General features: G+C 58.5%; 11 protein-coding genes across 11 annotated transcripts; 8 read left to right on the forward strand and 3 right to left on the reverse strand.

Moving 5' to 3' along the window:
* Nucleotides 1–60: 60 nt before the first annotated feature.
* Nucleotides 61–1,724, forward strand: POSPLADRAFT_1048910 (hypothetical protein; the record flags this gene model as incomplete). Its single annotated transcript, XM_024479629.1, has 13 exons — nt 61–116; nt 166–211; nt 275–359; nt 413–473; nt 532–556; nt 613–778; nt 833–854; nt 916–1,044; nt 1,108–1,134; nt 1,188–1,221; nt 1,294–1,349; nt 1,449–1,524; nt 1,590–1,724. The coding sequence occupies 13 exons, from the start codon at nt 61–63 to the stop codon at nt 1,722–1,724; spliced, it is 918 nt and encodes a 305-aa protein (XP_024336406.1).
* A 523-nt stretch (nt 1,725–2,247) lies between these two features.
* On the forward strand, nt 2,248–3,353 carry POSPLADRAFT_1041097 (hypothetical protein). The gene is made up of 5 exons (XM_024477844.1): nt 2,248–2,282; nt 2,337–2,498; nt 2,557–2,670; nt 2,727–3,007; nt 3,062–3,353. The coding sequence occupies exons 1-5, from the start codon at nt 2,278–2,280 to the stop codon at nt 3,157–3,159; spliced, it is 660 nt and encodes a 219-aa protein (XP_024336407.1). The 5' UTR covers nt 2,248–2,277; the 3' UTR covers nt 3,160–3,353.
* A 102-nt stretch (nt 3,354–3,455) lies between these two features.
* POSPLADRAFT_1150927 (hypothetical protein) lies at nt 3,456–3,941 on the forward strand (the record flags this gene model as incomplete). The annotated part of the gene is made up of 1 exon (XM_024486474.1): nt 3,456–3,941. The coding sequence occupies one exon, from the start codon at nt 3,456–3,458 to the stop codon at nt 3,939–3,941; it is 486 nt and encodes a 161-aa protein (XP_024336408.1).
* A 189-nt stretch (nt 3,942–4,130) lies between these two features.
* POSPLADRAFT_1067280 (hypothetical protein) lies at nt 4,131–5,539 on the reverse strand (the record flags this gene model as incomplete). Its single annotated transcript, XM_024482168.1, has 6 exons — nt 4,131–4,364; nt 4,417–4,577; nt 4,638–4,778; nt 4,892–5,046; nt 5,111–5,395; nt 5,509–5,539. 6 exons carry the CDS (start codon nt 5,537–5,539, stop codon nt 4,166–4,168), a joined length of 972 nt encoding a protein of 323 aa, XP_024336409.1. The 3' UTR covers nt 4,131–4,165.
* Nucleotides 5,540–5,727: 188 nt separating this feature from the next.
* On the forward strand, nt 5,728–6,589 carry POSPLADRAFT_1041100 (hypothetical protein). The gene is made up of 4 exons (XM_024477845.1): nt 5,728–5,762; nt 5,825–5,930; nt 5,986–6,325; nt 6,517–6,589. The coding sequence occupies exons 2-3, from the start codon at nt 5,826–5,828 to the stop codon at nt 6,322–6,324; spliced, it is 444 nt and encodes a 147-aa protein (XP_024336410.1). The 5' UTR covers nt 5,728–5,762; nt 5,825; the 3' UTR covers nt 6,325; nt 6,517–6,589.
* Nucleotides 6,590–6,774: 185 nt separating this feature from the next.
* POSPLADRAFT_1150756 (hypothetical protein) lies at nt 6,775–9,161 on the forward strand (the record flags this gene model as incomplete). Its single annotated transcript, XM_024486457.1, has 9 exons — nt 6,775–6,980; nt 7,042–7,201; nt 7,259–7,914; nt 7,973–8,215; nt 8,267–8,495; nt 8,562–8,650; nt 8,710–8,858; nt 8,915–9,028; nt 9,094–9,161. 9 exons carry the CDS (start codon nt 6,775–6,777, stop codon nt 9,159–9,161), a joined length of 1,914 nt encoding a protein of 637 aa, XP_024336411.1.
* Nucleotides 9,162–9,544: 383 nt separating this feature from the next.
* Nucleotides 9,545–11,196, reverse strand: POSPLADRAFT_1048916 (hypothetical protein; the record flags this gene model as incomplete). The annotated part of the gene is made up of 8 exons (XM_024479630.1): nt 9,545–9,595; nt 9,737–9,815; nt 10,001–10,190; nt 10,261–10,336; nt 10,440–10,726; nt 10,781–10,871; nt 10,952–11,075; nt 11,177–11,196. The coding sequence occupies 8 exons, from the start codon at nt 11,194–11,196 to the stop codon at nt 9,545–9,547; spliced, it is 918 nt and encodes a 305-aa protein (XP_024336412.1).
* A 597-nt stretch (nt 11,197–11,793) lies between these two features.
* POSPLADRAFT_1048917 (hypothetical protein) lies at nt 11,794–14,977 on the reverse strand (the record flags this gene model as incomplete). The annotated part of the gene is made up of 6 exons (XM_024479631.1): nt 11,794–13,360; nt 13,589–13,914; nt 14,040–14,139; nt 14,585–14,771; nt 14,801–14,885; nt 14,966–14,977. The coding sequence occupies 6 exons, from the start codon at nt 14,975–14,977 to the stop codon at nt 11,794–11,796; spliced, it is 2,277 nt and encodes a 758-aa protein (XP_024336413.1).
* Nucleotides 14,978–16,376: 1,399 nt separating this feature from the next.
* POSPLADRAFT_1150725 (hypothetical protein) lies at nt 16,377–18,768 on the forward strand (the record flags this gene model as incomplete). Its single annotated transcript, XM_024486450.1, has 8 exons — nt 16,377–16,410; nt 16,437–16,579; nt 16,644–16,761; nt 17,140–17,214; nt 17,263–17,636; nt 17,697–18,064; nt 18,121–18,272; nt 18,326–18,768. The coding sequence occupies 8 exons, from the start codon at nt 16,377–16,379 to the stop codon at nt 18,766–18,768; spliced, it is 1,707 nt and encodes a 568-aa protein (XP_024336414.1).
* A 1,173-nt stretch (nt 18,769–19,941) lies between these two features.
* Nucleotides 19,942–22,226, forward strand: POSPLADRAFT_1150709 (hypothetical protein; the record flags this gene model as incomplete). Its single annotated transcript, XM_024486449.1, has 10 exons — nt 19,942–20,347; nt 20,396–20,511; nt 20,562–20,664; nt 20,716–21,142; nt 21,199–21,260; nt 21,316–21,422; nt 21,491–21,556; nt 21,610–21,724; nt 21,783–22,031; nt 22,093–22,226. 10 exons carry the CDS (start codon nt 19,942–19,944, stop codon nt 22,224–22,226), a joined length of 1,785 nt encoding a protein of 594 aa, XP_024336415.1.
* A 375-nt stretch (nt 22,227–22,601) lies between these two features.
* On the forward strand, nt 22,602–26,522 carry POSPLADRAFT_1150405 (hypothetical protein; the record flags this gene model as incomplete). Its single annotated transcript, XM_024486414.1, has 16 exons — nt 22,602–22,910; nt 22,973–23,114; nt 23,201–23,457; nt 23,511–23,823; nt 23,896–24,420; nt 24,486–24,589; nt 24,639–24,731; nt 24,786–24,943; nt 25,002–25,239; nt 25,315–25,425; nt 25,478–25,555; nt 25,605–25,724; nt 25,786–25,861; nt 25,918–26,154; nt 26,207–26,399; nt 26,450–26,522. The coding sequence occupies 16 exons, from the start codon at nt 22,602–22,604 to the stop codon at nt 26,520–26,522; spliced, it is 3,027 nt and encodes a 1,008-aa protein (XP_024336416.1).
* Between the last annotated feature and the right edge of the window lie 443 nt (nt 26,523–26,965).

The raw sequence follows: 26,965 nt of genomic DNA on the forward strand, positions 1-26,965 counted from the left end.
CACAACCCGTGTCTATTGCCCGCCGTGCCCGTCCACCTACCCTAGTCCAATTCAAGTCCAATGCCGCGCAGGATACTCATCGGCTTCGGTGTCGACGTCGACGCCGTCGCAGGATGGTGCGTCCATACTTAGCTCGCCCGTCGTGCCCTGCCTGCACCTGCCTAGGCTTGGCTCTTACGGTGGCCAAGACTCGCCGCTCGACATTTCCCGCGTACGTCGCGTCTCGCAGTATAGGCCCGTGCGCATATAGCGCTTCACATGTCCCTCGCTGCAGGGCCTGTACGCCGGCGAGGTCGGCGTGCCCCGCCTCCTCAACCTCTTCAAAAAGTACAACATGAAGACGACCTGGTTCATTCCCGGTGCGTTCCCCTGCAGCCCCTCACTACTGCAGCGTTCAGCGCCGTCGCGCCAGGACACAGCCTGGAGACCTTCCCCGACCAGATGGCCGCCGTGCGCGACGCCGGACACGAGATGTGCGTCCCTCCTGCACCGCTACCCCTTGATCGCCTTACCCCGCGCCGCACACAACAGCGGCCTGCACGGCTATTCGCACGAGGTAGGCTGCCGCCTCTTCCTACCGTCCATCCACTGACCCGGCCTCCCCGCGCGCAGAACCCGATCGCCATGTCGCTCGCGCAGCAAAAGGACATCCTCGACCACACGTACAAGCTGCTCACCGACTTCTGCGGCGGGGTCCCGCCCAAGGGCAGCGTCGCGCCCTGGTGGGAGACCAGCAGCGAGGGCAGCGAGCTCCTCCTCGACAAGGGCATTCAGTATGGTGCGTGGCGCCGTGTCCTCCGCCCGCACCCGCTGACCGCTGACCCGCGCACAGACCACTCGAACATGGCGCACGAGTGCGTGCGCCTCTCCCCGTCTTCGTTTCCGCACGCACGCACTCACGGACGCGCCGCGCAGCTCGCAGGCGTACTACCTGCGCGACCAGGACACGTGGACGAAGATCGACTACAGCGCGCAGGCGCACACCTGGATGAAGCCGCTCGTGCGCGGCAAGCCCACGGGGCTCGTCGAGCTGCCCGGGAACTGGTGCGTGCCGCCGTCTTGCGCGGGGCTGCGGACGTGGCCGCCCTGACATCGGGCGGGGTGCAGGTACCTGGACGACCTGCCGCCGATGATGTGAGTGTCCGCGCTATGCGGCGCACGGGTTCCTCTGACGGGCCGCGGGCCAGGTTCATCAAGTCGGCGCCAAACTCGCACGGCTGGGTGAGTGCACGTCGTGGGTCTGCACGCACGTGAAGAGCTTGGCTGAGGGCTGCACGGGGCGCGGTGCGGCAGGTCAACGCACGGGACGTCGAGCAGCTGTGGAAGGACACGTTCACGTACTTGTACAGGTGCGTCGCTCTCCCGCGCGTCATCCGGTCCCCCCGCTGGCTGTGGCGCACTCGGCGCGGGGCGGTCGCCGAACCCGCTCACACGCTGGTCTGCCGCAGGGAAGAAGAGAACTTCATCTTTCCGATCACGATCCACCCCGACGTCAGCGGGCGCCCGCACGTGCTGCTCATGCTGGTGAGTGGCGTCCGTCCGTGGTTGTGGGCGGCAGCGCCGAGGGTGACGTGCGGCGGGCGATGCAGGAACGCTTCATCGAGTGGGTGGACACGCACGCGGACGTGCACTGGGTGTGTATGGCGGACATGGCGCGCGAGTTCCGCGAGAAGAACCCGCCGCCGGCGGGCGCGCGGATGCCGCGGGGCATGCAGGCGGCATGAGGGGCGCAGTGCGCGGCGGGGGCAGAGGGACGTTCGGATGAGATGACGCAGGGTCCTACGAAATGTACTTGTATTCTCAGACGCAGACGCAGAATCCGAATGCTACCGCAATGTCCTGCAAAGCGGTCGCGGCAGGCGCAAGGAATCGATTTTGGCCTGTGGTGTTCTGCGCCCTGAGTGCTACAGGCTATGGACAGTCAGTCCTTCCGTGAGAAGCGTTCAATGCATCACGGATGCGTTGCAGTCAATTTTGTCGAACAGTACCTTGGGATCATGTATTGGTCGGGACAAGCGGGAAGAATACACGGAGACTGGACAATCCCCCGGGAACGGAGATGCAGCGACCTCCCTCCCCGGGGGATATCTGCAGGATCAGTGGTTATTCGCGAGCAAGGGCATTGCCAACAGGCGCCAGGAAGCGCCAGTCCACTAGCGCCCACGAAGCAACTGTACAGTATATCCGGCAGTTGCCGCGACGGCTCGTCTGCAGAGGAATGGGTGGTCAGCGCACTCATCCTCAAGGCTATAAGCGTGCGGCAAAGGTAAAAACAAAATGAGGTGCGTCGTCGTGCTTGCTTACTTGCATGGCCATCGTCTGACCTTGCGATCCAGCGGCTCCAAACTTTCCGTTGCCAGCGTCCGTGTGTCCGTGAAAGAGCTCCTCGCCGAGGCCAATGGCGACAAGAAGCGCAACTTTGTCGAGACGATCGAGCTCCAGATCGGCCTCAAGAACTACGACCCCCAGCGCGACAAGCGTTTCTCGGGAACTGTCAAGTGTGTGCATTGCTAGAGACTAGCTCAATAACAAAGGCCTAATCTGTGACTTGTCCAGGCTCCCGACCGTCCCGCGCCCGCGCATGTCCATCTGCATTCTCGCCGATGCCGCAGACATTGATCGCGCGAAGCAGATCGACCTCGAGTACATGAGCGTCGACGATCTTAAGAAGTGCGTATCCGTGCTGTCGCTGTCCGCGGCTGCTCATTGGCGCTCCCCCTCCTTAGGCTGAACAAGAACAAGAAGCTTGTGAAGAAGCTCGCCAAGAAGTACGACGCCTTCCTTGCGTCCGAGACGCTCATCAAGCAGATCCCCCGTCTGCTCGGTCCTGGTCTCTCGAAGGCGGGCAAGTTCCCGACGCCCGTCTCGCACGCTGAGGACCTCGCGAACAAGCTCACTGAGGTGCGCTCCACGATCAAGTTCCAGCTCAAGAAGGTTCTCTGCTTGGGTGTCGCCGTCGGCCACATCCAGATGACGGACGACCAGGTGCTCGGAAACGTCATGCTGAGTGCGTCTTTTTTCTGTATGCACCGACGTACGTGCCGTTGACACAGGAGGGCAGGCATCAACTTCCTCGTCTCGCTGCTCAAGAAGAACTGGCAGAACGTCAAGTCGCTGCACATCAAGACCACGATGGGCAAGCCCATCCGTCTCTTCTAGACGTCGCGCACGCAGGAGATCGCTACCAGGGTGCAACGCACCACACGAGCCCGCACGCTTATACCAACGGCTGTTTTACTCAGTCGATTGGGAGCCCCGCTACTCTGGTTGCTGTGTTTCCCGCTGTCTTTATCACGCTGTAGCATTTATGATATGCGCTATATTGTATCACAAGGAGCATTTATGCGTCATAATGGACCGCTGGCGTGAGTGCTATGGTAATGGAGATGATGCCCGTGAAGATCGGCTTGGCCTATGTGGGCGCTTGTCATACATTCTGTTGTGCTGTGACGGCGATGGCAGGCATTCCGCTCATATACAGGCTCTTCTTCCTCGTCATCGAGCCCATCTCTGCGCTCGTAGGCGCATACTACGCTGCCGGCAGGCCCGCCGAGTACCTTGCATACCTCACGTCCGCGCCCGCATCAACAACAGACACCCCGCCGACACCGACGCTCTCCGCGCTGTATCAGCTCGCGAACCTCTATCTGCTCTTCGCGCTCAACGAGCACCTCGTGCTCTCGTCGACGACAGACCGCCGCACGTGGCGCCGGCTCCTGACGGGGCTGCTCATCGCGGACTTTGGGCACCTAGCGACGATGGTGCCGCTCGCGCGCGAGAAGGGGTTCGCGCGGGTGTTTCTGGAGTGCGCGAACTGGACGGCGATGGAGTGGGGCAGCGTGGGCTTTGTGTATGCGGGCGCTGCGATGCGTATGTCGTTCCTCGCAGGCTTGGGCCTAGGTCGCGAGAACGGCGAGAACGGGAGGCAGAAGAACGACTGATAGTGAAGCCCGTGAACAAGCTGTGAGCTAACGATGTATGCTGCTAATTGGCTAGTTCGCGATGGACGCTCATCCTGAGGCTTAGTATTGTGGCAACACGGACGGTCTTCGGACAACCCAGTCTCCACCAGGGGGGGTTTCATGATACTGTAACAGTACTCTAGCTAGGAGCACATGGGTGCAAGAACTCACGAACGTCGTGACAGTCAATTTAGCCTATGAATTTACACTCCGGGGCCTGATCCCGCAGCTCGCCACCACCGTGCGATGCCATCCTCCCCTCCGCTCACGAACGCACCTGCAGTGTTGTTGGGCGACGGTCGTGGGCGCCACGCCACGCTCCAGACCTCGCCCGTATCTGGGATCGTTGAGACTGCCGCTCGCGCAGCCAGGTCCCATACTTTCATTGTCTTGTCGGCGGACCTGCATGATGCGTGACGCGTCAGTGGACACGCGAGACGTATAATGCACATACCCTGAAAGCGCGAGTCGGCCGTCTGGGGAGATGTCCGCGCTGAGAACCCACGAAGTGTGCCCCGCGAATGTGGCCACCGCGCCTGAGCCGGGCTTGCCAGACGGGGAGACGCGCACGTCGTGTAGTATGAGCCGCTTGTCTTCTGACGCCGATATGAGGAGCTGTAGACGCGGGCACGGTGTTAGGAAGTTACTGCAGCGGACTGTAGCATACTTGTGCACCTGTGAATCGGCAGACCATGCGAGGGAGCGGACAGCCATTGCATGGGAGGTGTATGTGGATGAGAGGGATGCAGATGCGATGTCAAATATGTAGATCTGGCCTGTCTCCGACGACATGGCTACGCGGCTCCCGTCTGGGCTCTGTGCAGATGAGTGTTAGCATGTTCGTCAGTCGCACACAGACAGGCAATTGCGGGAACAACAGATTGAACGGACACGGACAGCACGAACAGGACGGCTTACGGATGACCCACATGTTTGCAGAACATGCCAAACTTGCTGCGCCCGCTGGACAGCGTTGCGCGGCGCTCGCCAAAGGAGTCGCGCTCAGCGGAATGGATGGTCACGTTGCCGGAGCCGCCGGTCGAAGCGTACGTTCTGCCCTTGGGGTTCAGCGACACGGACCAAGCTATGAGGGGGGAGGGCGAAGACGGTCAGATGCGCCGACACCTATGAGGATAACTATCACGTACCAGGCTCGCTCGCCTCCGCTGCACTACGTACGTAGCTCTCGTATTTTCCCTCCGTCTCCCCCGTCTCAAGATTCCACAGACATGTCAGCCCCTCTAGACTGTTGTACAGCGCGTATTTCCCCGAAGAGTCAGCATCGAGCGAGACGATGCCGTGTGTATGCGGATGTTGTGTGCGCGAGACTTGGCCGGAGACGGAGTCCCATTGCTTGATCGAACCATCGGCTGAAGCGGTCAAAACGGTGTCAGATTGTGTCCATACGACGCCCCATACGGCGTCGGTATGTGCTGAGCACGAGTCAGTATATACGCGCGTACTTGACGCGGTGGTGGCGTACGTTCACTCCCGTCGTGTGCATGTAAGAACGCGAGACTCTAGAAATAAAGTTAGCTTAGGGTACCCTTATCCGTGAGTAGCTGCATACTGACCATGATGATATCTTTCCTAGGATGTTTTAGACAGTCAGACCAACCACGCGCGTAGGTTTCAATGACTGCATTGATCGCATGTAGACGCCCATATTGCTTGGGCCACCGCACACTGCCGGCGGGGTTTGAATTGCTTGTATATTCGCGCATCGCCCAAACTCAGTTTTTCCTCACATCAACGAAAGCGGACGAAGACATCGCGCCTCCCCATAGCCATATTCTAAAAGTATGCTCCGTAGACACCCCCCCCGGTTAACGCAGTGCTCACGAGGGACCCGTTACTTACAGGATGTCTGACGCTGGAGATGAAATTCAAGTCGACGAGGCCCCCGTCGAGGTCGAGGCCGCTGCCGAGGCTCCCAAGGGCAAGCTGTCCGTTGAGGATGCGCTTCAGGTTTGCATACACATATGTTTTGTGCCCACTTGCGTACTGACATATCCCTTTGTAGCAAGTGCTGAAGAACGCTCTCAAGCACGACGGGCTCGCGCGAGGTCTCCGTGAGTGCGCCAAAGCGCTCGACAAGCGCCAGGCCCACCTTTGTGTCCTCGTCGAGACGTGCACGGAGGCGGAGTACATCAAGCTCATAGAGGCTCTCTGTGCTGAGCACAAGATCAACCTCATTAAGGTTGGTGACGCCAAGATCCTTGGTACCTGGGCCGGTCTCTGCAAGATCGACCGCGAGGGCAACCCGCGCAAGATCGTTGGGTGCTCTTGCGTCGTCGTCAAGGACTACGGCACTGAGAGCGAGGGCCTCCACGTCCTCCTCGACTACTTCAAGAACCGTTAAGGTGAGCAACGCTTGTGTTTGCGGCAGGCTATGGCTTTGCCTTTGAGATGACAAAACAGACTCCCTCAACTGAGGACATTCGTATGAGTGTCCATCGAGGATACAGTCTATCCGGAATCATTACAATTTGTCTGACATTATGTTCATTGGATTGACATGAACCAAGCATTGATTCGTACCTTTTCTTTGCAGGGTCTTGTCGTGCATCTCATCTCACTGTAGCCGTAGTGTTATTGTTGACCCAAAATGAGATGATGATTGCGATGAATAATGAGCTGAATGTGAGACAACCGATGCGAATATTTGGTATACTGTTAGTGAGATGTTGTCCGCGGGCGCTAAGATGAGCCGGCTCGAGTAAGCCGAAAAAAGAGGGAGCGCCACCCGATCGATGCAAGGGAATGCGGGCAGCTCAAGGCTTGCTCTCGACGCTCTTTGCTCTCGTCCACCATGGCCCCCTCCGCATCAAAACAAAAGCGTCTCGCAGAAAAGGCCGCAAAGCAGGCATCCAAGGGCAAGTCTGATGCGTCCACATCGACCGCGACTGCCTCCTCCGTCAATGGCAGCTCCGTGAACACGCCCTTGACCAGTGTCTCGGCTGCGACCAGCCAGGAAGACCTCACGTCCATGGCCAAGCTTCAGATTGCGACCGATAGGTCAGTCGTCTCCGCATTCGACTGCCGAACCAGACGGCTGATCGTGCGACGCCGCCTTCAGGAGTGCAGCAGGTGTACTCGTCTCTGACCCCAAGGGCCGCGATATCAAGATTGATTCCTACACATTGTCTTTCCACGGCCGATTACTCATCGAGGGTGCCGAGATCTCACTGAACTACGGTCAACGGTATGGGTTGCTCGGTGACAATGGCTCAGGAAAGGTGTGCACAGGACATTGTGTGTATTTGCCTACTGCTAACTCTTCCTTGTACGCGCAGTCGACCTTCCTCCAGTCCATTGCAGAACGCGATATCGAGATCCCCGAGCATATTGACATTTACCTCGTCAGCGGTGAGGTCGAGCCCTCAGACGTGAACGCGGTCGACTATATCGTCGCTTCCGCCAAGGAAAAGGTTGCGAAGCTCGAACAGCGCATCGAAGACCTCTCCGTTGCAGACGAGATCGACGAAGCTGCACTCGACGCGACATACGAAGAGCTCGAGGAGATGGATCCCAACACCTTCGAGGCGAAGGCGGGCAGCATCCTCCACGGTCTCGGTTTCAGTACGCAGATGATGGCGCGCCCGACCAAGGATATGAGTGGTGGCTGGCGTATGCGTGTCGCTCTCGCCCGTGCGCTCTTCGTCAAGCCGCACCTGCTCTTGCTGGATGAGCCGACGAACCATCTCGATTTGGAGGCGGTCGTCTGGCTCGAGGCCTACCTCTCGATGTACAACCACATCCTTGTGATCACGTCGCATTCGCAGGACTTCATGGACACCGTGTGCACGAATATCATGGACCTCACGATGAAGAAAAAGCTGGTGTACTATGGTGGTAACTACTCGACGTACGTCCGGACGAAGCAAGAGAACGAGGTCAACCAGATGAAGGCGTACCAGAAGCAGCAGGACGAGATTGCACACATCAAGAAGTACAATACGCTCGCACACTATTGCATAGAGCATTGGTTACTCACCTTACGCGCACAGGTTCATTGCTTCGGCCGGTACGTATGCCAACCTCGTCAGGCAGGCCAAATCGAAGCAGAAGATTATCGACAAGATGGAGGCTGCTGGTCTCATTGAAAAAATTGAGGTGCCCAGGCCGCTGCGTTTCAACTTTGAGGACATCTCGAAGCTTCCTCCTCCAATCCTTGCCTTCAACGAGGTTGCGTTCGCCTACTCAGGCAAGAAAAGCGACTACCTGTATCAAGGCCTTTCCTTTGGTATCGAGTTAGTACATTGCCGATTGTCCTCACCCGTGTGTATACTAACCTCCTCCAGCATGGAGTCTCGCGTAGCCATTGTCGGACAGAACGGTACCGGCAAGTCGACACTACTTAACCTGATCACGGGCGCGCTACAGCCCAGTGAGGGCACGGTCTCACGGCACGTCAACCTCAAGCTGGCCAAATACTCGCAGCACTCGGCAGACCAGCTGCCGTATATGAAGGCGCCAATCGAGCACTTCCAGTCGCTCTACGCTGAGAAGTACCCTGACAAAGACCTCCAGGTACGTTTGCCCCTTTCTTCTGCCACCTGATACTACATTCCGCGGGCTTGCTGACGCTGCGGTCAGGCGTGGCGCGCTCAGTTGGGCCGTTTCGGTCTTTCGGGTTCGCACCAGACGTCCCCGATCAAGCAGCTCTCAGACGGCCTGCGAAATCGGTGCGTGATCTGCCGCTGCATTGCGCCGTGCGCGCTCATCCGTTTTCTTTTTCATTCAGTGTGGTCTTTGCGCAGCTCGCGATGGAGCATCCGCATATCCTCCTTCTGGATGAGCCCACGAATCACTTGGACATGGCCTCGATCGATGCGCTCGCCACTGCGATCAAGGAATTCGAGGGCGGTGTGGTGATTGTATCTCATGACTTCCGTACGTAGCATCCTTCGGCATAAGCCGCAACACGACCACTAACGCGTTCGGGCTAGGATTGATCTCCCAGGTCGCCGAGGAGCTGTGGGAGGTCAAGGACCGCAAGATCAAGAACCTGACAAAGGAAGGCATCACGATCGTTGATTACAAGAAGATGTTGGCGAAGAACAGTGCGTATCTTGCTAGACCAATCTTGGTCTGACGTGTGAATGATGACTGACATGGGATGTAACAGGCTACGCGTCGCTGGAGAAGGCGAAGCTGTTCAGCAAGACGACGAGCAAGACAAAGGGCGCTACCTAAGTGTGGCGCTTCCCGCCGGACGAAGTTGTAGATATTGTCCTGATACTCGTCTTACTGTAGCCATCACTTGCCCCAGTTTTGTATACCGCAATTGCCTCGCATACTCCCGGTGCACACCTCATATACGTATCACACGCTTCCTTGTTGACTCGCTGTATCCTCATTATCATGTAGATGTGCGCTTCGAATAAAGAGCCTCCGACGCACCGGAATGAAATTGTTTAGCGCTACAAGACGTCGTACAATAATACATCGTATTCCTCGACACATCTTCGCCCGTCGCCAGGGGATTAGGTGCCAATCACACGCGGAAGATGGCAGATAGTCTTCTGCCCACCCCCAACAAGAAGCCGGATGAATTTGACCAATTTACCGCCGGCATGTCACAGGAAATAATCCGCTGGGGGGCGTTTTGCCGGTATCGAGCGAACATCCTGGGACACGGAAACGGGTTAGCGGCTTGCTAGTGACGCTGGGGCGAGGATGATTGACATGTGAACTCGGTCGAAAAGGGCAACGGAGCAATCGTAGATGCAAGGCGACGATGCCAATAAGGAGCGAACGAAACGACCCACCGAAGGCGCGTGCGCGAAGACCTTGTAATCTTGCGCGAGGTTCTCGTCGAGTTCCAGAATCGAAGCGACGTTGCCGCAGCTGGGAACGAACCGTGAATGGTGAGAACGAGCCGGCGGAGAATAGGCGGAGTATGTGGTGGGCGTGCAGCGAGCTCTGCTGAGCAGAGACGACGGGCATCAGGGGCCCCGGGATGCCGCGGTGATCATAGCAGCGCGCCGCGCGCATCGCGTCATCCTGCTGAGCTCAGGGACACACGGACGTACCGATAGCAGTAGTTGGGCGCGCTCCAGACGGTCACGATGGTCCGCTCGAACATGAGCTTGTAGCCCTCCATCGCGAGCTGGTGCGCGCGCGCGATGAGGTCGATGGCGTTGTCGTGCGCGAACCGCCGCGTGATGTCTGCGCCGAAGAGGAACCCGGCGCCCCGCGGGGAGAGGCCCCAGCCACTGATCTCTGTGGGAGGAGGGATGAGATCACAGGGCGCGCGGGGAGACCCTGCATGTTAAGGACGGGAGGGACTTGCCATCTGGATCTGACCAGAGAAGGTCGCACATTGGCCCGTCGTGGGGGACTTCTTGTTTGCGATCAATGGCTCGGATCTAAGTGTCCAGCAGAGAGCGTCAGTGCAGTCGGTCAGAAGCCGGGAGAGGCGCGCGCGGGCAGGAGAGGACAAGGACAAGGTTGGGAGGAAGGAATACGCGCCTGGTCGATTCCCTGCAGATTGGGGCTGAGGCCGCCATGCACGCAGAACACCCTGCCGTCGACGATTGCGCCGAGCGCGAGGTAGTCGAAGACCTCGCAGCACCAGCGCCAGACGTTGCTGCTGCCGTACTTGCGCTGGCACTCGTCGTAGAAGCCGTACACCTGCGTGATCTGGCGGGACTCGTGGTTCCCCCGAATCAGCGTTATACGCTCGGGGTAGCGGACCTTGAGAGCGAGCAGCAGCAGGAAGGTCTCCACGCTGTAGAACCCGCGGTCGACAAAGTCGCCTGTGGCCGCAGCGTTAGCGACGTGTGCGCGCGCCCGGCGGGGAAGGGACGGACCCATGAAGAGGTAGTTTGTCTCGGGGCAGAAGCCGCCGACCTTGAAGAGCTCGACCATGTCCCAGAACTGCCCGTGTATGTCGCCGCATATCTGCACGCGTTCCCGTACGATCCACCGGCACGAGAGGTGATCAGGCCGAGGTAAGACGCGGCGAAGCAAGATGCGCGCACCGTCACCGGGGCATCCACGGTCTGCACGTTCGCCTCCTCGATCAGTATTTCTCGCGCCTTGATACACAGCTTCTTGACATCTTCCTCCGAGATCGGCTCGCACCGGTGCAGCTGCTCGATCTGTCTGCGTCGCGGACGGGGAAAAACGTAAGCATGCAGGTGGTGGTGCGGGCACTCGCAGATAGGCCTGCGGCAGGGTGGGCGACTGGGCTCATGCCACCTCACCTATCGAGATCGCTCGGCATGTTGTTCAGTAACGCGTGCGACGCGCTCTCGGGGCTGAAGCGGCGGGGAGTGCGTGGGCAGAGGGAGGTAAGCAGGAAGAGGCCAGCCGCACGCGAACAACGCGACGCGACGCGTCTGATCACGGTTTGGCGCCTACATGTAGTCAAGTTCAGAGGCACCGCACAAGACCACAATCAACGTTCATGTCAGCCTGTGCAGTCTATAGACATTTCGGACGCGTATGATACAATAGGCACAGGCGCAAATAGGGCGTAGCATACTACAGTACTTATCCGACGTGCAAGGCGACAGCAACAATGGTACAGCGAACAGCGCGATGTGTATGGCCAGCGAGACCTCCAGAGACAGTACTATGGAACCGTTTATATGCGCAGCGTGGTAGGGTATCTATGGTCAGGGCGACGGGAAATGCCAGTCATGCCAGGAGAGCGATCATGCGGGAAGTCGGAACAGCGGATGGAAACACTCGTCATCGTCAGTGGGCCCTAGTCAAAATCGAATCGATGCAGCCCTCGGCAGAGAAAAGAAAAAAACTGAGAAATGAGCACGGTCGTGCACGCACTGTGCACGCCTTTTATGTACACCGACCGCCGCCGTCACCGCGCGAGCGGACCCCGCCGCCGCCCGCTGCTGTCTACCCGCCACTCGCTCTCCGGCGCCGCCACGAGCGCTGGCGGCGGGTCGTACTCATACTCCTGCTCCTGCTGCGCGTACCCCGCGTGGTGCGGCCGCGGCTGGTGTAGCGGCACGTAATTGCCCGCTGCATGTGGCGGCCCCACACCCTGCTCATGATCAGCGGCCGTCAGGCCCGCCTCGATATGGGAACGCAGGTCACGGTACACAGGCTCCGCGATCTGCTGGGGACCCTGGTGGTAGTATGGGTGCGTCTGCGTGTCGCCGTGCGCGTTGCTGCTGCCTGGCGGCTGCTGCTGCGATCGCGTGGGCGACACGCGCGCGCGCGCGTCATAGCTCAGGTCTGGGCCGCCGCGCAGGTCCTGGATCGGCGCGAGCGTGAGCGGCGGGGAGATGTGCTTCGCGCGGTGCCCGCCCTGCGCACTGTGGTACACCGGGAGGCTCTGCGAATGCACATAGTGCTGCTGATGCTGCTGCTGTGCCGAGTGGTGCACCGCGAGTGAGTCGGCATACTCGGGATGCGTGGGCGCAGGCCCAGACATCGAGCGCGCGTGCGCGTATTCTGGGTACGTCGCGTGGTGGTACGGCGGGCGCACGAGCATGCCCTCGCCGCCTTGGCGCTCTGTCGACGGGCTGCCCTGGGGGCTCGCGGACACACGGCTCGACGGCTGCAGCCGCGTCATCGGGAATGCGCCGGGCGGGGGGTAGCTGGGCGTGGATGGGTGCGAGGAGAACGGCGACATGCTCTCCTGCGCAAGCGGCGAGAGACGGGGGCGCGGCGGCGAGATGTGCGCGATTGAGAGGCGCGACGAGCCCATGGAGCCCGTGGCGTGCATTTGCGCGTGCCCCTGGTGGGGCACGCCAGCTGACTGCGCGTACTGCATGTCGGCAGAAGGCTCTGAATATTGCAGCTGGTAGTCGCCCTGCATGGAGTACGCAGGGCGAGTGTAATACGAAGACTGGCCGCCGGGGCTCTCGGCAGGCGAGGGTGGCGCGCTCGTGTGGCCGCCCAATGTGCTATGAGAGATGTAATCGCGCACATAGTGCGGGTCGGCAGGAGCCCAGCCGTCCTGACTGTGCGTCTCGGAGACCGGAGAGGCATAAATGGCTTGAGATGACGGGTACTGGAGGTCAGGCGACTGGAGCGAGTCAGCCGGGCGCTGGGATTCGGCAGAATGAAATATCGGCGGCCGGGCGTGGGGAGGGCGGTACGCATTGTCGGGCGTCGAGGTCGTCGAGGAGCGGCTGGAGACGGTGCCTGAAGGTGGGGGCACGGGCTCGTCTGCAGGGGTGAGGACGAGAGGGAGAGGCGCCTGTGTGAGGAGTGGAGGGGTGTTGGGTGGATCGGGCCGGCGGGGCGGGGAAAGGCGGGGCGAGGGTGGGGACGAGCCGAGGGCGCGTGGGCCTCCGTGGGGAGTGTCACGGATGCCTGGGGTCGAGCGTTCAGAGGTGCTTAGCGCTCGGGTCATGGCGGCTCTTGTTGCGGTGCCAGTGCTCCTGCGCGAGCCGGGAGACAGGTGTATGCGATAGCTAGGAGTCAAGTGATGAGCTGATGGGTATAATGCAAGCGGGCAGCAGCAGCAACGTGCGGGACGGGGCTATCCCAGAGGGAGCTCGCGGTCGTTATTCTGACGGAGAGCCGCTCGATATGGCATGAACAAGCCGCTGGTGGACTGGCTGGAGACGCCGTGATGGCTTTTGTCACGACGCTTGGGGAACGAGGACAAAGGCGGAAGAGAGATGGGTGGATGAACTTACTGTTGCTGCAGATTGTCCTGGCGCGAGCAGCGCGTCTCACAGCCCGGGAAGGGGCACTTGTGGTTGCGCTCGCCGGTGTGCACGCGGGTGTGGCGCGCAAGGTGGCCGCTGGTGGTAAAGGTGCGGTCGCAGGTGTGGCAGACATGGCGCCGCTTTGGGGCGGGGACGGCGGACGCAGCCGGGGGTGGCTGGGACGAGGAGGAGGCATTAGGCTGGGTGAGGAGGAGAGCGGAGGGTGGGTCTGGGTTGGAATAGGAGTAGCGTGGGGGGGCGGGCTGGAGCGGGGGGAGGGCGTCGCGGTCGCGAGGGATTAGCATGTGTATAGGCTGGAGGGCGGCATGGATTAGGGGGCGAGAGTGGAACATGTAGCTAGGAGCGACGGAGCATGGCGGGGGCTGGGATATAAAGAGGCGGCGCGAGGAGGGAGTAGAGCCGTCGCAAGAAGGCGCACCGTCGAGGCCTTGCCTGCTTTCGGTCGGAGTTGATCTGGCAGAATGCCTCCGTCCCCCTCCACCGGCCCCGCCCTCCCTCTTTCAGAATTTGATCCTGATCTTCCATGCGTCGGAAGCAAATCTAAACGCTCGCGCCGGCCTGCCGCGGCGTCTCATCCATCGAGATGCGAGCGAGCACGAGCACGACCTGCGTGTGTCCCAGCAGTACGCCGTCCGTGTCGCCGTCTCACCAGGTCTATTAGTGCGCCGCCCCCGTCATGACCCAATCTTCGGCAATCGACGATGGCGCAGAGGGCGCCAGGCATCAGCTAGCGGGCGACATCCCAGTCTCCCACCCGCCGGGCTCGCTCATTTCCAGAAGATGCCACTTATCGCCCGTTAGAGTTTCGAAGCTTCGGCTGTCGCGACCGTCGTCTCTGCTCCCCCGCGCTACCTGCCATCCTCTGCCGCCCATGTTATCACCCACCACCTGGGGAAGACCCGGATCAACCGCTGGCGCTCGCTCCGTGAAATCATTGGCCTCGCAGCGAACAATCCAATTCACCCCTCCTCCTCGTCCGTGGAATGTCCTTGCGTCAACTCCCAACTCGGGCCCGCTGCGTCGATGCCCGGCAATACCGCGAAAGGAAACACCACCCAGTTCACCGCGCAAATGCCTCCGACATGGGCCGGAGCATCGAGGGCCCATGACCACCTTGTGCTTGGCCTGCACGCCCTGCGCGAGCCGTGTGCTATTGGACCCGACCCCATCTCTACATACTCATAGTTAATCTGCCAATTTCAGCGCGATCGATGGCCTTGCCCCGGCCCGTCGCGATCTCTTCTGTGGGCGTATGTGGGGAGCACTAATTATATTGCCTCGTGCCATCGCCGCGTTTGACCCTGGCGTTGTTCGCCTCGTCTCAAACACCGCGACACGACGCACTGTGTTGGACATGTTTTCAGCCGATGTGACGTCGGGCGTACAAGTACCAGGAACGCACCCATGGATTGCGTGCCATGTTCTGCTACAGGTGGCAATGGCCAGTTGGCACAAGTCGGCTCTCGGAATTCTGCCCACAACACTAAGCCTAAGACTATCCTTGGCGGCGCCAGCCACGAGAGACATTGCTTACTATGGTCCATCGACCCTATTGGACCGGCGTGCACACACTCCATCGGCGCAAAATCTAGGGTGCGTACTCCAAGTCGGTGAGCCGCGCCCGAGCTTCACAATCTCCGTTCTACAGCCGGACAAGGTAGTCAGCCAGGCAGACAATCCGCACCGGTGGTGCGCTGGGTAAGAAGGCTGATGGTGGCTGACCATGCCGGCGGCTGTCCGTCTGGTGCGCTATCTCAGCCGCCATCCATCGTTCCACCCACCGTCAGACCGCGGCGCGAGTGAGGCATGACAGGCTGCGTTGATGTGAACAGAGCGACCGCCAGAACGGCGCGTACGTGCGTACGAACGTGTCCACATTCGCCATCGCCGGTTCTCAGCGTCAAGGCGCCTGAGGCGGCCAGAATGTGCTCGAGAACGCCTGATGTACGGTCGAAGACTCGGGGATGACATGCAAGGAAACTGGGTGCCTGGGGCAGACAGGATGCGTAGCACTCACCATGGCAGCCAGCGTGCAGGATCCCCGTCGACAAAGGAAGAAATATGGGGGCGTGGGGCGGTGCTTGACGCTGGTGGTCTCTTCTTCACGATTTGGACCCATCACGTCGTGAGGTGGCCTGTTGCTTCCATTCAAACGGTCGGCTTATGTATGCGCACAAACTCAAAGTTTCGCTGGTGTCGGGGTGCTATGGAGTGAGAGCCCGTCGTCGGGGGCCATTGCGTCCGTGTACGAGCCGACTTACTTGCGCCGTGTTCTAGGCCGGCGTCGGCGAGGGGCAGGAAGCACAGAGTGATCGGAGCCAGAATGCAGTTGTGAAACAACATCGATAATCCCACGAACCTGACGGTGATCAGGGTTTGCCTTCCTCATGAGGTGCGTCAAGATCGATACTATCCACTATGCACCCTACCAGTCTGTCGGGCGCGCGCTGAGGTCATCGTCCGTGCGCGCGTCGACGCACGCCCGTGTCGCACCTCTGCCGAGAAACATTCCGCTTCTTCCGACCTGTCGGGAGAACTGCGATAGCCGTCGCCCCCTCTTCGGGTCACCCAAGAACGAGGCTCCAGCCGCCCGACACTTATCGCAGACAGCCAGATCTGGGGTCCGCCGCGTGCAACGTTCTCGTGTAAATCGTGTACAACAGAGACACTTATAGCAGGCGCGCGTCGGAACAGCACGTGATCCTCAACCGTCCCCGCGTCGGGCGCTCGTCGCGTTCGTCTCCCAACCCCCGCCATGTCCAAGAGACGAGTCGCATACTACTACGACCGTACGTCCCTCCCTTTGGCGCTACAGTCGGAACACACTCACGCACGCGCACCACAGCCGACGTCGGCGCGTACACCTATGGCTGGGGCCATCTCATGAAGCCTCAGCGCATGCGCATGACCCACGAGCTCGTTTCTGCCTATGGCATGCTCGACAAAATGCATATCCTCGTGAGTCCCGTCCCCGTGCAGAACTCTAGCCGCTCAATATCCCAGACTCTGCCCTCGCCATCAGCGTGCAAAACGCGCGTCCGCCGAGTCCATGACCCGCTTCCACACCGACGAATACATACACTTCCTCTCGAGGGTCACGCCGGAGAACTTTCGCCAGCTCACGTTTGACGGCACACGATGTGAGTGGTTTCGTACGTTTTGGTTTTTGCTGTCGGGTCAACGCGACGGTGGGAACTCTGTCCGGTCTATGCGCCTGAATGAGTCCCAAGTCTCCCGTTCGGGAATAGGTGGTATCTTTCAGCCACGCTCTTCAGTCGAAGGTCCGTTGATAGTTATGTGAACGGCAACAGTGCTAGTGCTGTTTCAAGCTACTCATACATACACTATGAACGGTGAAAGGAGGACCACACGTTAAATGCTTGCCTGCGGGTCAACTGGACATGTAATGGATTTCCTCACTCGCGGCTAGAATCAGGATGTGTGTTGCATGCCGCGTGATCTCATTGTGGCGATGCTCTCTTGACGTGTCATAGCTGACTGATTTGTTCGTGATTCAGTCCTCATCGGTGACGACAACCCCGCTTTTGAGGGTGTGTTCGAGTTTTGCAGCATTTCTGCAGGAGGATCACTCGGTGAGTTCCTGTCCCTGTCCACCATAACTGTGCTCATCTCGTTCTCAGCTGCCGCGCAGCGCCTCGCAAGCGGCGCGACGGACATCGCGATCAATTGGGCAGGTGGGTTACACCATGCCAAGAAGCGCGAGGCATCAGGCTTCTGCTACATCAACGACATCGTGCTCGCGATCCTTGAGCTGCTACGCTCCGTCCCCCGCGTGCTCTACATCGATATCGACTGCCACCACGGCGACGGCGTCGAGGAGGCGTTCTATACAACGGACCGCGTCATGACCTGTTCGTTCCACAAGTACGGCGAGTACTTTCCCGGCACCGGTACCCTCGATGACCGCGGGCGCGGGCGGGGAAAGGGCTATGCGGTCAACGTCCCACTCAGGGATGGTATCACCGACGAGTCGTTCCGGAGCGTGTTCGAACCAGTAAGCATCGTGCACTGACATGATACGATAGTTCGAGGCAGGACGCTGACAGTGGTACAGGTCATCGATAAAATCATGGAAGTGTTCCGGCCGTCCGCGATTGTGCTGCAGTGCGGCGCAGACTCCCTCGCAGGGGATCGGCTGGGGTGCTTCAACCTGTCAATGCAGGGCCACGCGAACTGCCTCCAGTACGTGCGCGCGCTGAATATGCCCCTCATCCTACTCGGCGGCGGCGGGTACACGGTGAAGAACGTCGCGCGTACATGGGCGTACGAGACGGCGTGCGCCCTGGGCATCCAGGATGATATTGACCCGAATCTACCATGGAACGAGTACTTTGAGTGGTTTGGGCCGCGCTATCGGCTCGAGGTGCCCCCGAACAACATGGATGACATGAATATGCGCGACGGGTCACTCGAGGCGGTGAAGTGAGCGTTTTGAGAGTGGGCACGAGCGAATATTGCTGATCAGTTTGCCACCACAGGACATCGGTACTGAAGGCGTTGTGCGAGCTCCCGCATGCGCCGTCCGTTGGCTTGCATGAAGTTCCGCGAGACCCCATAGGCGTGCACTTGGGCCTTACTCGCGCCGAGGAAGAGGAGGATGAGACGGATGAGCTCGACAGACAGCTCGCGCGTGAGTAGATTCGTCCGGTTGCTATCAAGCGCTCGTCTCTAACGGATGCGCAGGACATACTCATCTCGTGTACGGGGTCCAAGAAGTGATGGCGTCAGAGGAAACGGACGACGCAGACTCGGATTCGGACTCGTCGGTGAGCTTGCGCCGGCGCACGTCGCGGTCGTCGTATCGGCGGTCACGGCGGGGGCGCAAGCGCATGAGCATCACGACGAACCAGTATTTGGACGTGCCGAGGCTCGATGAGGACGAGGGCCACGGCCACATACATGGGTTTGTGCATCACGCGCCGGCGCTGAAGCGACGGTTCTTTCAGAGCGCGGCGCGGTGGGACGCAGGCGTGGGCGTGCTGATGGAGCACTACGATGCAGGCCCGCGGCTGAGCGTCGCAGAAGTGATGGAGCGTGGGGGCCGGGGGCCGGGCGCGGAGTCGGCGAACGGGGAGGAGGACGAGATGGACATGGACGACGCCGACGACGAGGATGAGGATGCGTAGTGCGCTGTGTGGTGTAGCCCTGCTGATGATTGTTGTATCTTACTGTATCGTTATTGTTTCTATTCGTGCTTCATATACTGCGGCGTAATGGAAACGCCCCCACTGTCAAATGTAGGAGATAGGCCATGATGACTATGACATCGTAAGCATGTTCGAGTACTGGTGTAAAGGTGACTAAACGGCATTGTAAATTGTGCTTGGAATATCAATGCTTCATTGTGGCTCCGAGTCCCCAAGCATCGTTGTTGTATCGTCGTTCAGAATAAATTGCGAAAGGACGGCGTATCCTATTTAGGAAGTAGTTTACCCTTTCCGGACACACTCGGTCGATGTTTCCGCAACTGCCGCATGCTGTGTTCTTGTTAGCAGTGTTCTAGTCAAATGGGATTTTGTACTCTGATACGGCAGCGACACTAAGAAATGTCGACGCCCCTCTCACGAGAGTCGCAGCCTCTGTATCGTGCGTACTCGATGAGTTCGTCGTTCTGTTATCAGATTCTTGTAGAGCGAGCCAAGAACGGATAAGCGCATTCCGTCATGCATATAGTATTGATTGGCCAATTCATCGCATAGATCCCGGTATATTTTCTATTCTAGCTATCCTCCGTGTCATCAGCGTCTGAGGGCTGCTCGAATGAACGGCGATCAACCCTCCCACGCCGGATGGCAGTATCGAGTATCCTATCGCGCGGTGTTCAACAGCTTGGCCGGCTTACAATCTGAGCAGGAACCCGATCAATTTGCGAAGACTAATCCTGCATGGTCGACTGGTCAGTGAGAAACGCACATGCGCGGATGGCAATGCCGCGGTGCGTGCCGCGGCCTTTGTTGATGCATGCGTACCCCGCGTTTGCACTTCTGCTTATTACGTCCACGAACTGGGGCTCGTCTCGATGGTTGGATGGTGTATTTGTGCATCCGATCCGCGCTCGGCTTAGGAAGACCACGGGGCTCTATGTCAGGGCCGGGTGGGGACTAGACGAGTCATTCGGTGGCCAGAACGGTTCATTCGCGCTGCTTATCTCTGCGCGCCATGCAAATTTCGGACGGGTGTCAGGCTGACGGAGAGGGGAGAGATAGCGAGCGGGGCTGCCTTTTCTCGCTGCTAGCTTCCTTCCTCTGCAGGGCCGTGCTTCTCCCTGTGAGCCGCCATCGTCGCCAGTTCTTGCGCACATGTCGATCCATTCCACCGTCAAGGACCAACCGACGCCCACACAAGACCCTGTTGCCGACGCAACACGGCGCTGGGATGTCCGCGCCGGGGCAGCGGCGGTATATGACAAGGTGACGACAAAGCATGGCTGGGTGGGCGACTACGACTATGCCTGGCTCTGCACCCCCACTCTCCCCTTCTCCTGGCCCCCGGGCCGAAGAAGTAAGGGCAAGCAGCGCAAGCGAGCCCCGCCCTTCTACGCCCTCGACTCGGAGCTCCCCATCCTCCTCGCGTTCACCAGCGGCCTCCAGCATGCACTCGCTATGCTCGCCGGGCTAATCACCCCGCCAATCATCTTCGCCAACACGCTCAACCTCGATGCTGAGATGTCCGCGTACATGATCTCCGCCTCCCTCATAGGCTGCGGTAAGTCATTCCCAGTCTGTCGTGTAACCGTATCTGATTCCCCCGCAGGTATTCTGAGTTTTGTCCAGATGTCGCGCATCCACCTATTCAAGAACTACTACCTGGGTACCGGTCTCCTCTCCGTCGTCGGAACCAGCTTCTCTACGCTGAGCACCGCAGATGCCGTGCGTCCATTTCTCCGTGTCTGGTTCTACGGGACTCACCATTTGTCCAGATCTTCAGCGCCATGTACGCCGATGGGACATGTCCATCAACAACGGCATCTGACGGGACCGTCACGAAAGGACCATGTCCAGATGCCTACGGCATGGTGCTGGGTGCGTCTCGTGCATTGTCGCACGAATCATGCCCCTAATCAAGCCATACAGGAACATCGCTCATCTGTGCATTCCTTGAGATCTTCATGTCCTTCGTTCCAGCGCGTAGGCTGCAGCGCATCTTCCCGCCCATGGTCACCGGAACCGTGATCCTCATGATTGGCGCGTCGCTCGTCGGCTCGTCGGGCATTCCCGACTGGGGCGGGGGCTCCAACTGCCAGGGGCGCCCTACGACCGGCGAGTTCCAGCTCTGCCCGAGCAACAGCGCCCCGCGCCCTGCACTCTGGGGCTCCCCGGAGATGATTGGGCTTGGCTTCCTATCGTTCATCAGCATCATTCTCACAGAACTGTTCGGTTCGCCATTCCTCAAGAACATCTCGATCATTGTTGGCCTCGTCGTCGGGTGCATCGTTTCGGGTGCCGCAGGGTATATCGATGGGAGCAGCATCACCACTGCGCCAGCGATTACGTTCCTCTGGTATGATGTCCCTCTCGGTCTTATCGACCTATGCGTCTGACCTGCCGGCCCTTCAGGGTGCATACATTCAAGATCCGCGTCTACCCACCGGCCATTTTGCCCATGCTTGCGGTCTACAGTACGTTGCTTCTCTTCCGTAGCTGTGACTATACGTGCTCACGGGCCTCTGCCAGTCTCCGTTGCAATGGAGGCCATTGGTGACATCACGGCATCTGCAGAGGTGTCCCGCGTGGCCGTGGACGGCGAGGAGTTCGACACGCGTATACAAGGCGGTGTCCTGGTGCGCCTTCCTCGGCTAATCGCGGCCGCTCCGCAGCACGGCTGACTGTTTTCCCTTATGCATTATAGAGTGATGGTGTTGGGGGGTTTTTCTCCGCCTTGTTCACTGTTGCGCCGCTGTCCCTTTTTGCGCAGGTATGTTGATTCTCGCACATTGTAACGTCACACCGACATGTCGTCCTTTCCAGAACAACGGTGTAATTGCTGTCACGCGTTGTGCAAACCGCACAGCCGGTCGTTTCTGCTGCTTCTTCCTCATTCTCTTCGGCGTCTTGGGCAAGATCTCGGGCGTCTTCCTTGCAAGTACGTCAGCTGCCCTCCATATCTCTTCTCGCGCGGCACAGCTCATCATGGTGTGTAGTCCCGGATCCGGTACTGGGTGGAGTGACGACGTTCCTATTCGCGAGCGTCGCTGTGTCCGGCGTGCGAGTGCTCTCATACACGCGCTTCACGCGGCGGGACCGCTTCGTGCTTGCGGCAGCGCTCTCGTTCGGCATTGGCGATCTGCTCGTGCCGGACGTGTTCACGTACCTGTTCGACAGCGTGCAACACCCGAATAAGGGCCTGCAGGGCCTCTTCAACTCAATCACAATCATCTTGAGCACGCCGTGTGAGTGTCTCCTTTTATGTGTGGTGCGTATGTGGGCACTGACGCAGACGGCCGTACCTAGTCCTTGTCGCAGGCATTGTTGCGGTAGTGCTTAACCTAATACTACCGCAAGAGGACGCTCCGGACGGTGATGACGACGACGACGACGGTGTGGAAGTAGTCGATGTAGAGGCAGATGCGGCAGAGAAGCACTAGATAGACGTCTTTGTTATCAGGAATGGAATATATATACCACACCAATTACTTCCATGGAGTTTGGGATATTGCTTACACAATCAGTATCAAGTTAGAGACCAGAGAATGCCTTACAGTCGCTACTCGTAAATTCTCAGCGCTTGAGAGCTTGAACACTAAACCTTCCAATTTGGGAACGCCGTACACAAGCGCCCATTACAGACGTAAGTGAGACCAGCGCATGTTTCGCACTCCCTCCCTTGCTGCTAACAGCTGTCGTTATCAAATTCTTATGCTTGCATGTCATCAACCGAGTCCAACGGTATTGACGAGAAACAGCCAGATGCTGTACCTGAGGACAGCACACCTGACGCCACGGGCGAGGACACTTACTCCATGAGCGACAAGTCTGTACACCACCACGCTCGGACTAACGGGCGCACGTCGCGACAATCATCAGCCACTGGCTCTGAGACTGACGTGGACGATCATGCTACGGACTCTGGGGTGAATGGGCACGACAGGGAGCGGATCGAGCGGGAGGATGAGGACGAAGAAGGTTCAGGCGAGGAGGAAATCGACGAAGATGAGGACGAGGATGACGATGAAGAACCTGCGCTCAAGTATGAACGGCTTGGTGGTATTGCGCCCAAACTTCTCATAAAGGACTCCGCGTCTGCAATGGCGTGTGCGAACCAGCGACTTGTAAGTTCTTACCTCCCCACGCACGTATTTGATACTTGATTGACTACTTGTTGGGTCTTCAGGCTATTGGAACACATAGTGGCATGCTGCATATCCTCGAACTCAGTGGTCAGCTTATCAAGTCGTTTCAGGTGCACTCCGCAGCAGTCATGGACATATCCATGGATGAGACCGCAGAATGGGTAGCCACTGCATCGATCGACGGTGAGTCCCATTCCTCCTCCTTCTCATCTCTTCGGCTCCATGCCAAGGTGAGCTCGATAACCATGTCTCTGACCTCGCTCTCCCAGGACAGGTCGTTGTGCACTCCGTATCCACGCCTGAGTCGCAGACATTCAACATGAAGCGCTCCCTTCGCACCGTCGCACTAGAGCCCGGGTTCGCCAAGAGCAGCACACGCGCCTTCGTCTGCGGCGGCATGGCCGGCTCTCTTGTGCTTCATGAGAAGGGCTGGTTGCGATACAACGAGACTACATTACACTCCGGCGAGGGCCCCGTCTGGCAGACACGATGGCGCAACCACCTCATCGCCTGGGCGAACGACCTGGTTTGTATCGCTTCACTCGTATGATAAAGATATACCGTTGAATGCACACACAGGGCGTGAAGATTTATGACACCGTCTCACAATCACGCATCACCTTTATTGATCGCCCCCCTAACAGCCCGCGTGCGGACCTCTTCAAATGCACGCTGCATTGGCAGGACGATGCGACGCTCCTCATTGCTTGGGCAGACCAGATCAAAGTTGCACGCGTGCGCGCGCGCCCACGCCCCGTTACCGTCGCTCCTGCGTCTGCGGGCGCACCACCATTCATCGTCGAAATCACGGCCGTCTTCCAGCTCGACTGTATGGCCGCTGGTATCGTCCCACATCCGCTCATTTCCCCTACGCTTGCGCCCAGCTCCGCCAGTATCCGCTCTGGCCGTTCCTCACATTCGCGCCAGTCGCACGCGCACGCGCAAGCCTCCGCGCACATACGAGCGGCCTCTGATGCTACACCCGCTGCTCCTGCGCTCACTGCGTTCCTTCTACTTGCGTATACCCCGCCCGACGTGTCGCTCCTCGCGGGCGAGGAGGCCGCTGTGGACCGTGCTGCGCAGGCACGCAAGGCCGCTGAGCGCCCCGAGCTGCGCATCGTCTCTCGTGGCGGCGACGAGCTTGCTGCTGATGCGCTCGGCATTGCGGATTTCGAGCGCTGGGGCTGTAACGATTATGTACTTGTAGAGGTCGACAACGCCGTATCCTCTGCTCCCTCGCCTGCATCTATGGGCGCGTTTGGCCATAGGGAGCGGTATTACATCGTGTCAAGCCCGAAGGATATTGTGGTCGTGCGCCCACGTGATTGGCGTGACCATGTCGAATGGCTCACTGAGCGAGCACGGTATGAAGAAGCTCTGGCGGAGATCGAGCGACAGGCGGCGGCGGGCGTGACGGCGGGGCCGGGCGAGGATGCGGTGGATGCGGTTCGCATCGGAGAGCGGTACATCGAGTCTCTCATTAGCCAAGGTGACGCGCGCGATGCCTCTTCATCTGTCGACTCCGAGCAGCGCGCTGATGTGTTGGATGCTCAGGTGATTTCATTAAGGCCGCAAGCCTCTGCCCGAAGGTGTGTGGTCAGGACACGAAGCGCTGGGAAGCTTGGATATTCCTGTTTGCGAAGAGGAGCCAGTTACAAGTGCGTGATATGTGCGCTGATGTTGTATGATGCTGACATACATGTTCAGGCTATCATCCCGTATGTGCCTACCGACTCGCCGACGTTAGGGCATCTGGTGTACGAGGTAATCCTTGCGTATTACCTTGCACAGGACCGACAGGTGACTATTCGCTCGATCCCCTGACATCGATGACTAACTCTGCTTGTGGCGCAGGCGCTCCTTCAGACAATCAGGAGCTGGCCCAAGGATATATACGACATTTCCACTATCATTTTGGCCATACAGGCCGAGCTTGACCGCGCACCATCCTCTTCATCTATGCAGACTACAGCGCCTGAGACGGTTGTACTCATGGAGTGCCTCGCGGAGCTGTAAGCGTAATGTTCATCTGGCGCCATTCTTCCTCTCATTCTCATGATCTGTGTCTAGCTATACGATGAATCGCCAGCCTGGAAAGGCGCTCCCTTACTTCCTGCGCCTCCGCCGTCCGAATGTGTTTGAGCTCATCCGCGAGAATAATTTGTTTACGGCTGTGCAGGACCAGGCGCTACTTCTTGTCGAATTCGACCACGAACTGATAGAACGCCGTCGTACTTTGGGTGTGGATGTTGACCCGCAGCAGAGTGCTGCAATCACTTTGCTTGTTGATCATATTCATTCGATACCTGTAAGTACTCCAATCAGTATGACCATGTTCGTTACGTCTGCTAGCTCTGACATGCCGTTTTACTGAATCGCTTAGATCGGGCGCGTCGTGCAGCAATTGCAGAGCCGAACGTACTACCTATATCTCTACTTGGATGCCCTGTTCCGCAGGGACTCGCAGTTGACATCCGACTTCGCAGATATGCAGGTGTGGATGAATGATTCCATTTTGCATTTCGGTGACTTACTGTCTAATCCAGGTAAAGCTGTATGCGGAATATGCACCTACCCGGTTGTTGGACTTCCTGAGGGCGAGCAATCACTACAGTTTAGAAGAGGTGCGATGGTCAAGTTTGCTATGCGCCACGGACTAAACGACTGGAGTAGGCATACAACATATGCAGCGATGGAGATATGGTTCCTGAGATGGTATTCTTACTGGGGCGCATGGGCAACAACAAGAAGGCCCTCACGCTTATCATCGAGCGACTGGGTGACGTTAATAGGGTAAAATGACGTTGTGAAACCCGCATGCTTAACGCAAGCCCGCTGATATACTGCCCACTAGGCAATAGACTTTGCGAAGGAGCAGCACGATGACGACCTCTGGGAGGATCTCCTCAAATACTCCGAAACACGCCCAGGTACGTTCCTTCCGCTCACCCAGCACTGTGCAGTACTCACGCTGTCCCCTCTATAGCCTTCATTCGCGGCCTGTTGGAGAACGTTGGCGCGGAGATTGACCCCATCCGGCTCATCCGGCGGATTAAGAATGGACTCGAGATTCCGGGGCTCAAGGGCGCGCTTATAAAGATCCTGCACGACTTCAACCTACAAGCATCGCTCCTTGAGGGATGCCAGACCATTCTCAACGGGGACGCTGCGGAACTTGCCCGTCAATTGCACCGCAACCAAACATGTGGTTTTTTCCTGAGTGGTGCGCGCTTTTGTTCTGAGTTTATTGTATATCAAAGTTGATCCTCGCACAGCGCAAACGTTATGTCCAATGTGCAATCGCCCCCTTTACCAGCATACCCACGGACATGCGTTACTGTTTCTATGTCGACACGCCATCCACGTGAGTTGCGTGACGTCTGACGAAGCACTTGCGCAGCAACTAGACCATAGTTTAGTTGGAATGGGTATCGGTGGACACCACGGTATCGGTGGGAAAATTGCGTTGTGAGTGCAAACCTACGGTGAAATATATAAGATATCTGATTATTAAATAGCACCGCCATGGTCAAGGCTAGGATCAATAACAACTGTCCAGTGTGCCGCAGAAAAGCGGAAGGCGGGCGATGATGATGATTTTTACCATGTAGCTCATACTATATCTTTCCACGATTGTCTCTGCAGAGCGTGCGAGGCCAAGCGACCCACATGAGGTAGACTGAGGTACGAAGTTGAACACGGGGCCATGTGAAAGGACAATGCGTGTGTATGTGCCGATTTCACGGCTTCGTACGTCGTCGGTGTTGCGGTGGAATCCGTGCTGGATGGAGAAGACACCGAGAGACATCGAAAATGATGAACGCGGACTGATCGCGCGATCCCTTGTATGCGACGACGACGGCTTGTTTCTCATCCACCCGCGACGAGCAAGACACGACGTGCGATAGCCGGAAGAGCAGGTGCGTGGAGAGGAAGAGGAGTTCTGGGGTCAAGTAAGCCTCCCACATTCTCTGCAGCCCAATGCTGATACATCGAGCCGGGTGCGTTCGCCTTGCATGTGCTGGGCCGGCTGA

The sequence above is a fragment of the Postia placenta genome (genome assembly GCF_002117355.1).
Source record: "Postia placenta MAD-698-R-SB12 unplaced genomic scaffold POSPLAscaffold_12, whole genome shotgun sequence".
Classification (NCBI taxonomy): domain Eukaryota; kingdom Fungi; phylum Basidiomycota; class Agaricomycetes; order Polyporales; family Adustoporiaceae; genus Rhodonia; species Rhodonia placenta.

Bases quoted from the DNA above. Each gene is read 5' to 3' on its own strand.
- POSPLADRAFT_1041097 (XM_024477844.1), top strand. The intron at 2,671-2,726 runs GTGCGTATCCGT...CCCCCTCCTTAG, and splicing joins AGCGTCGACGATCTTAAGAA to GCTGAACAAGAACAAGAAGC. The intron at 3,008-3,061 runs GTGCGTCTTTTT...ACAGGAGGGCAG, and splicing joins GCTCGGAAACGTCATGCTGA to GCATCAACTTCCTCGTCTCG.
- POSPLADRAFT_1041100 (XM_024477845.1), top strand. From the start codon at position 5,826: ATGTCTGACGCTGGAGATGAAATTCAAGTCGACGAGGCCCCCGTCGAG. The intron at 5,931-5,985 runs GTTTGCATACAC...ATCCCTTTGTAG, and splicing joins CCGTTGAGGATGCGCTTCAG to CAAGTGCTGAAGAACGCTCT.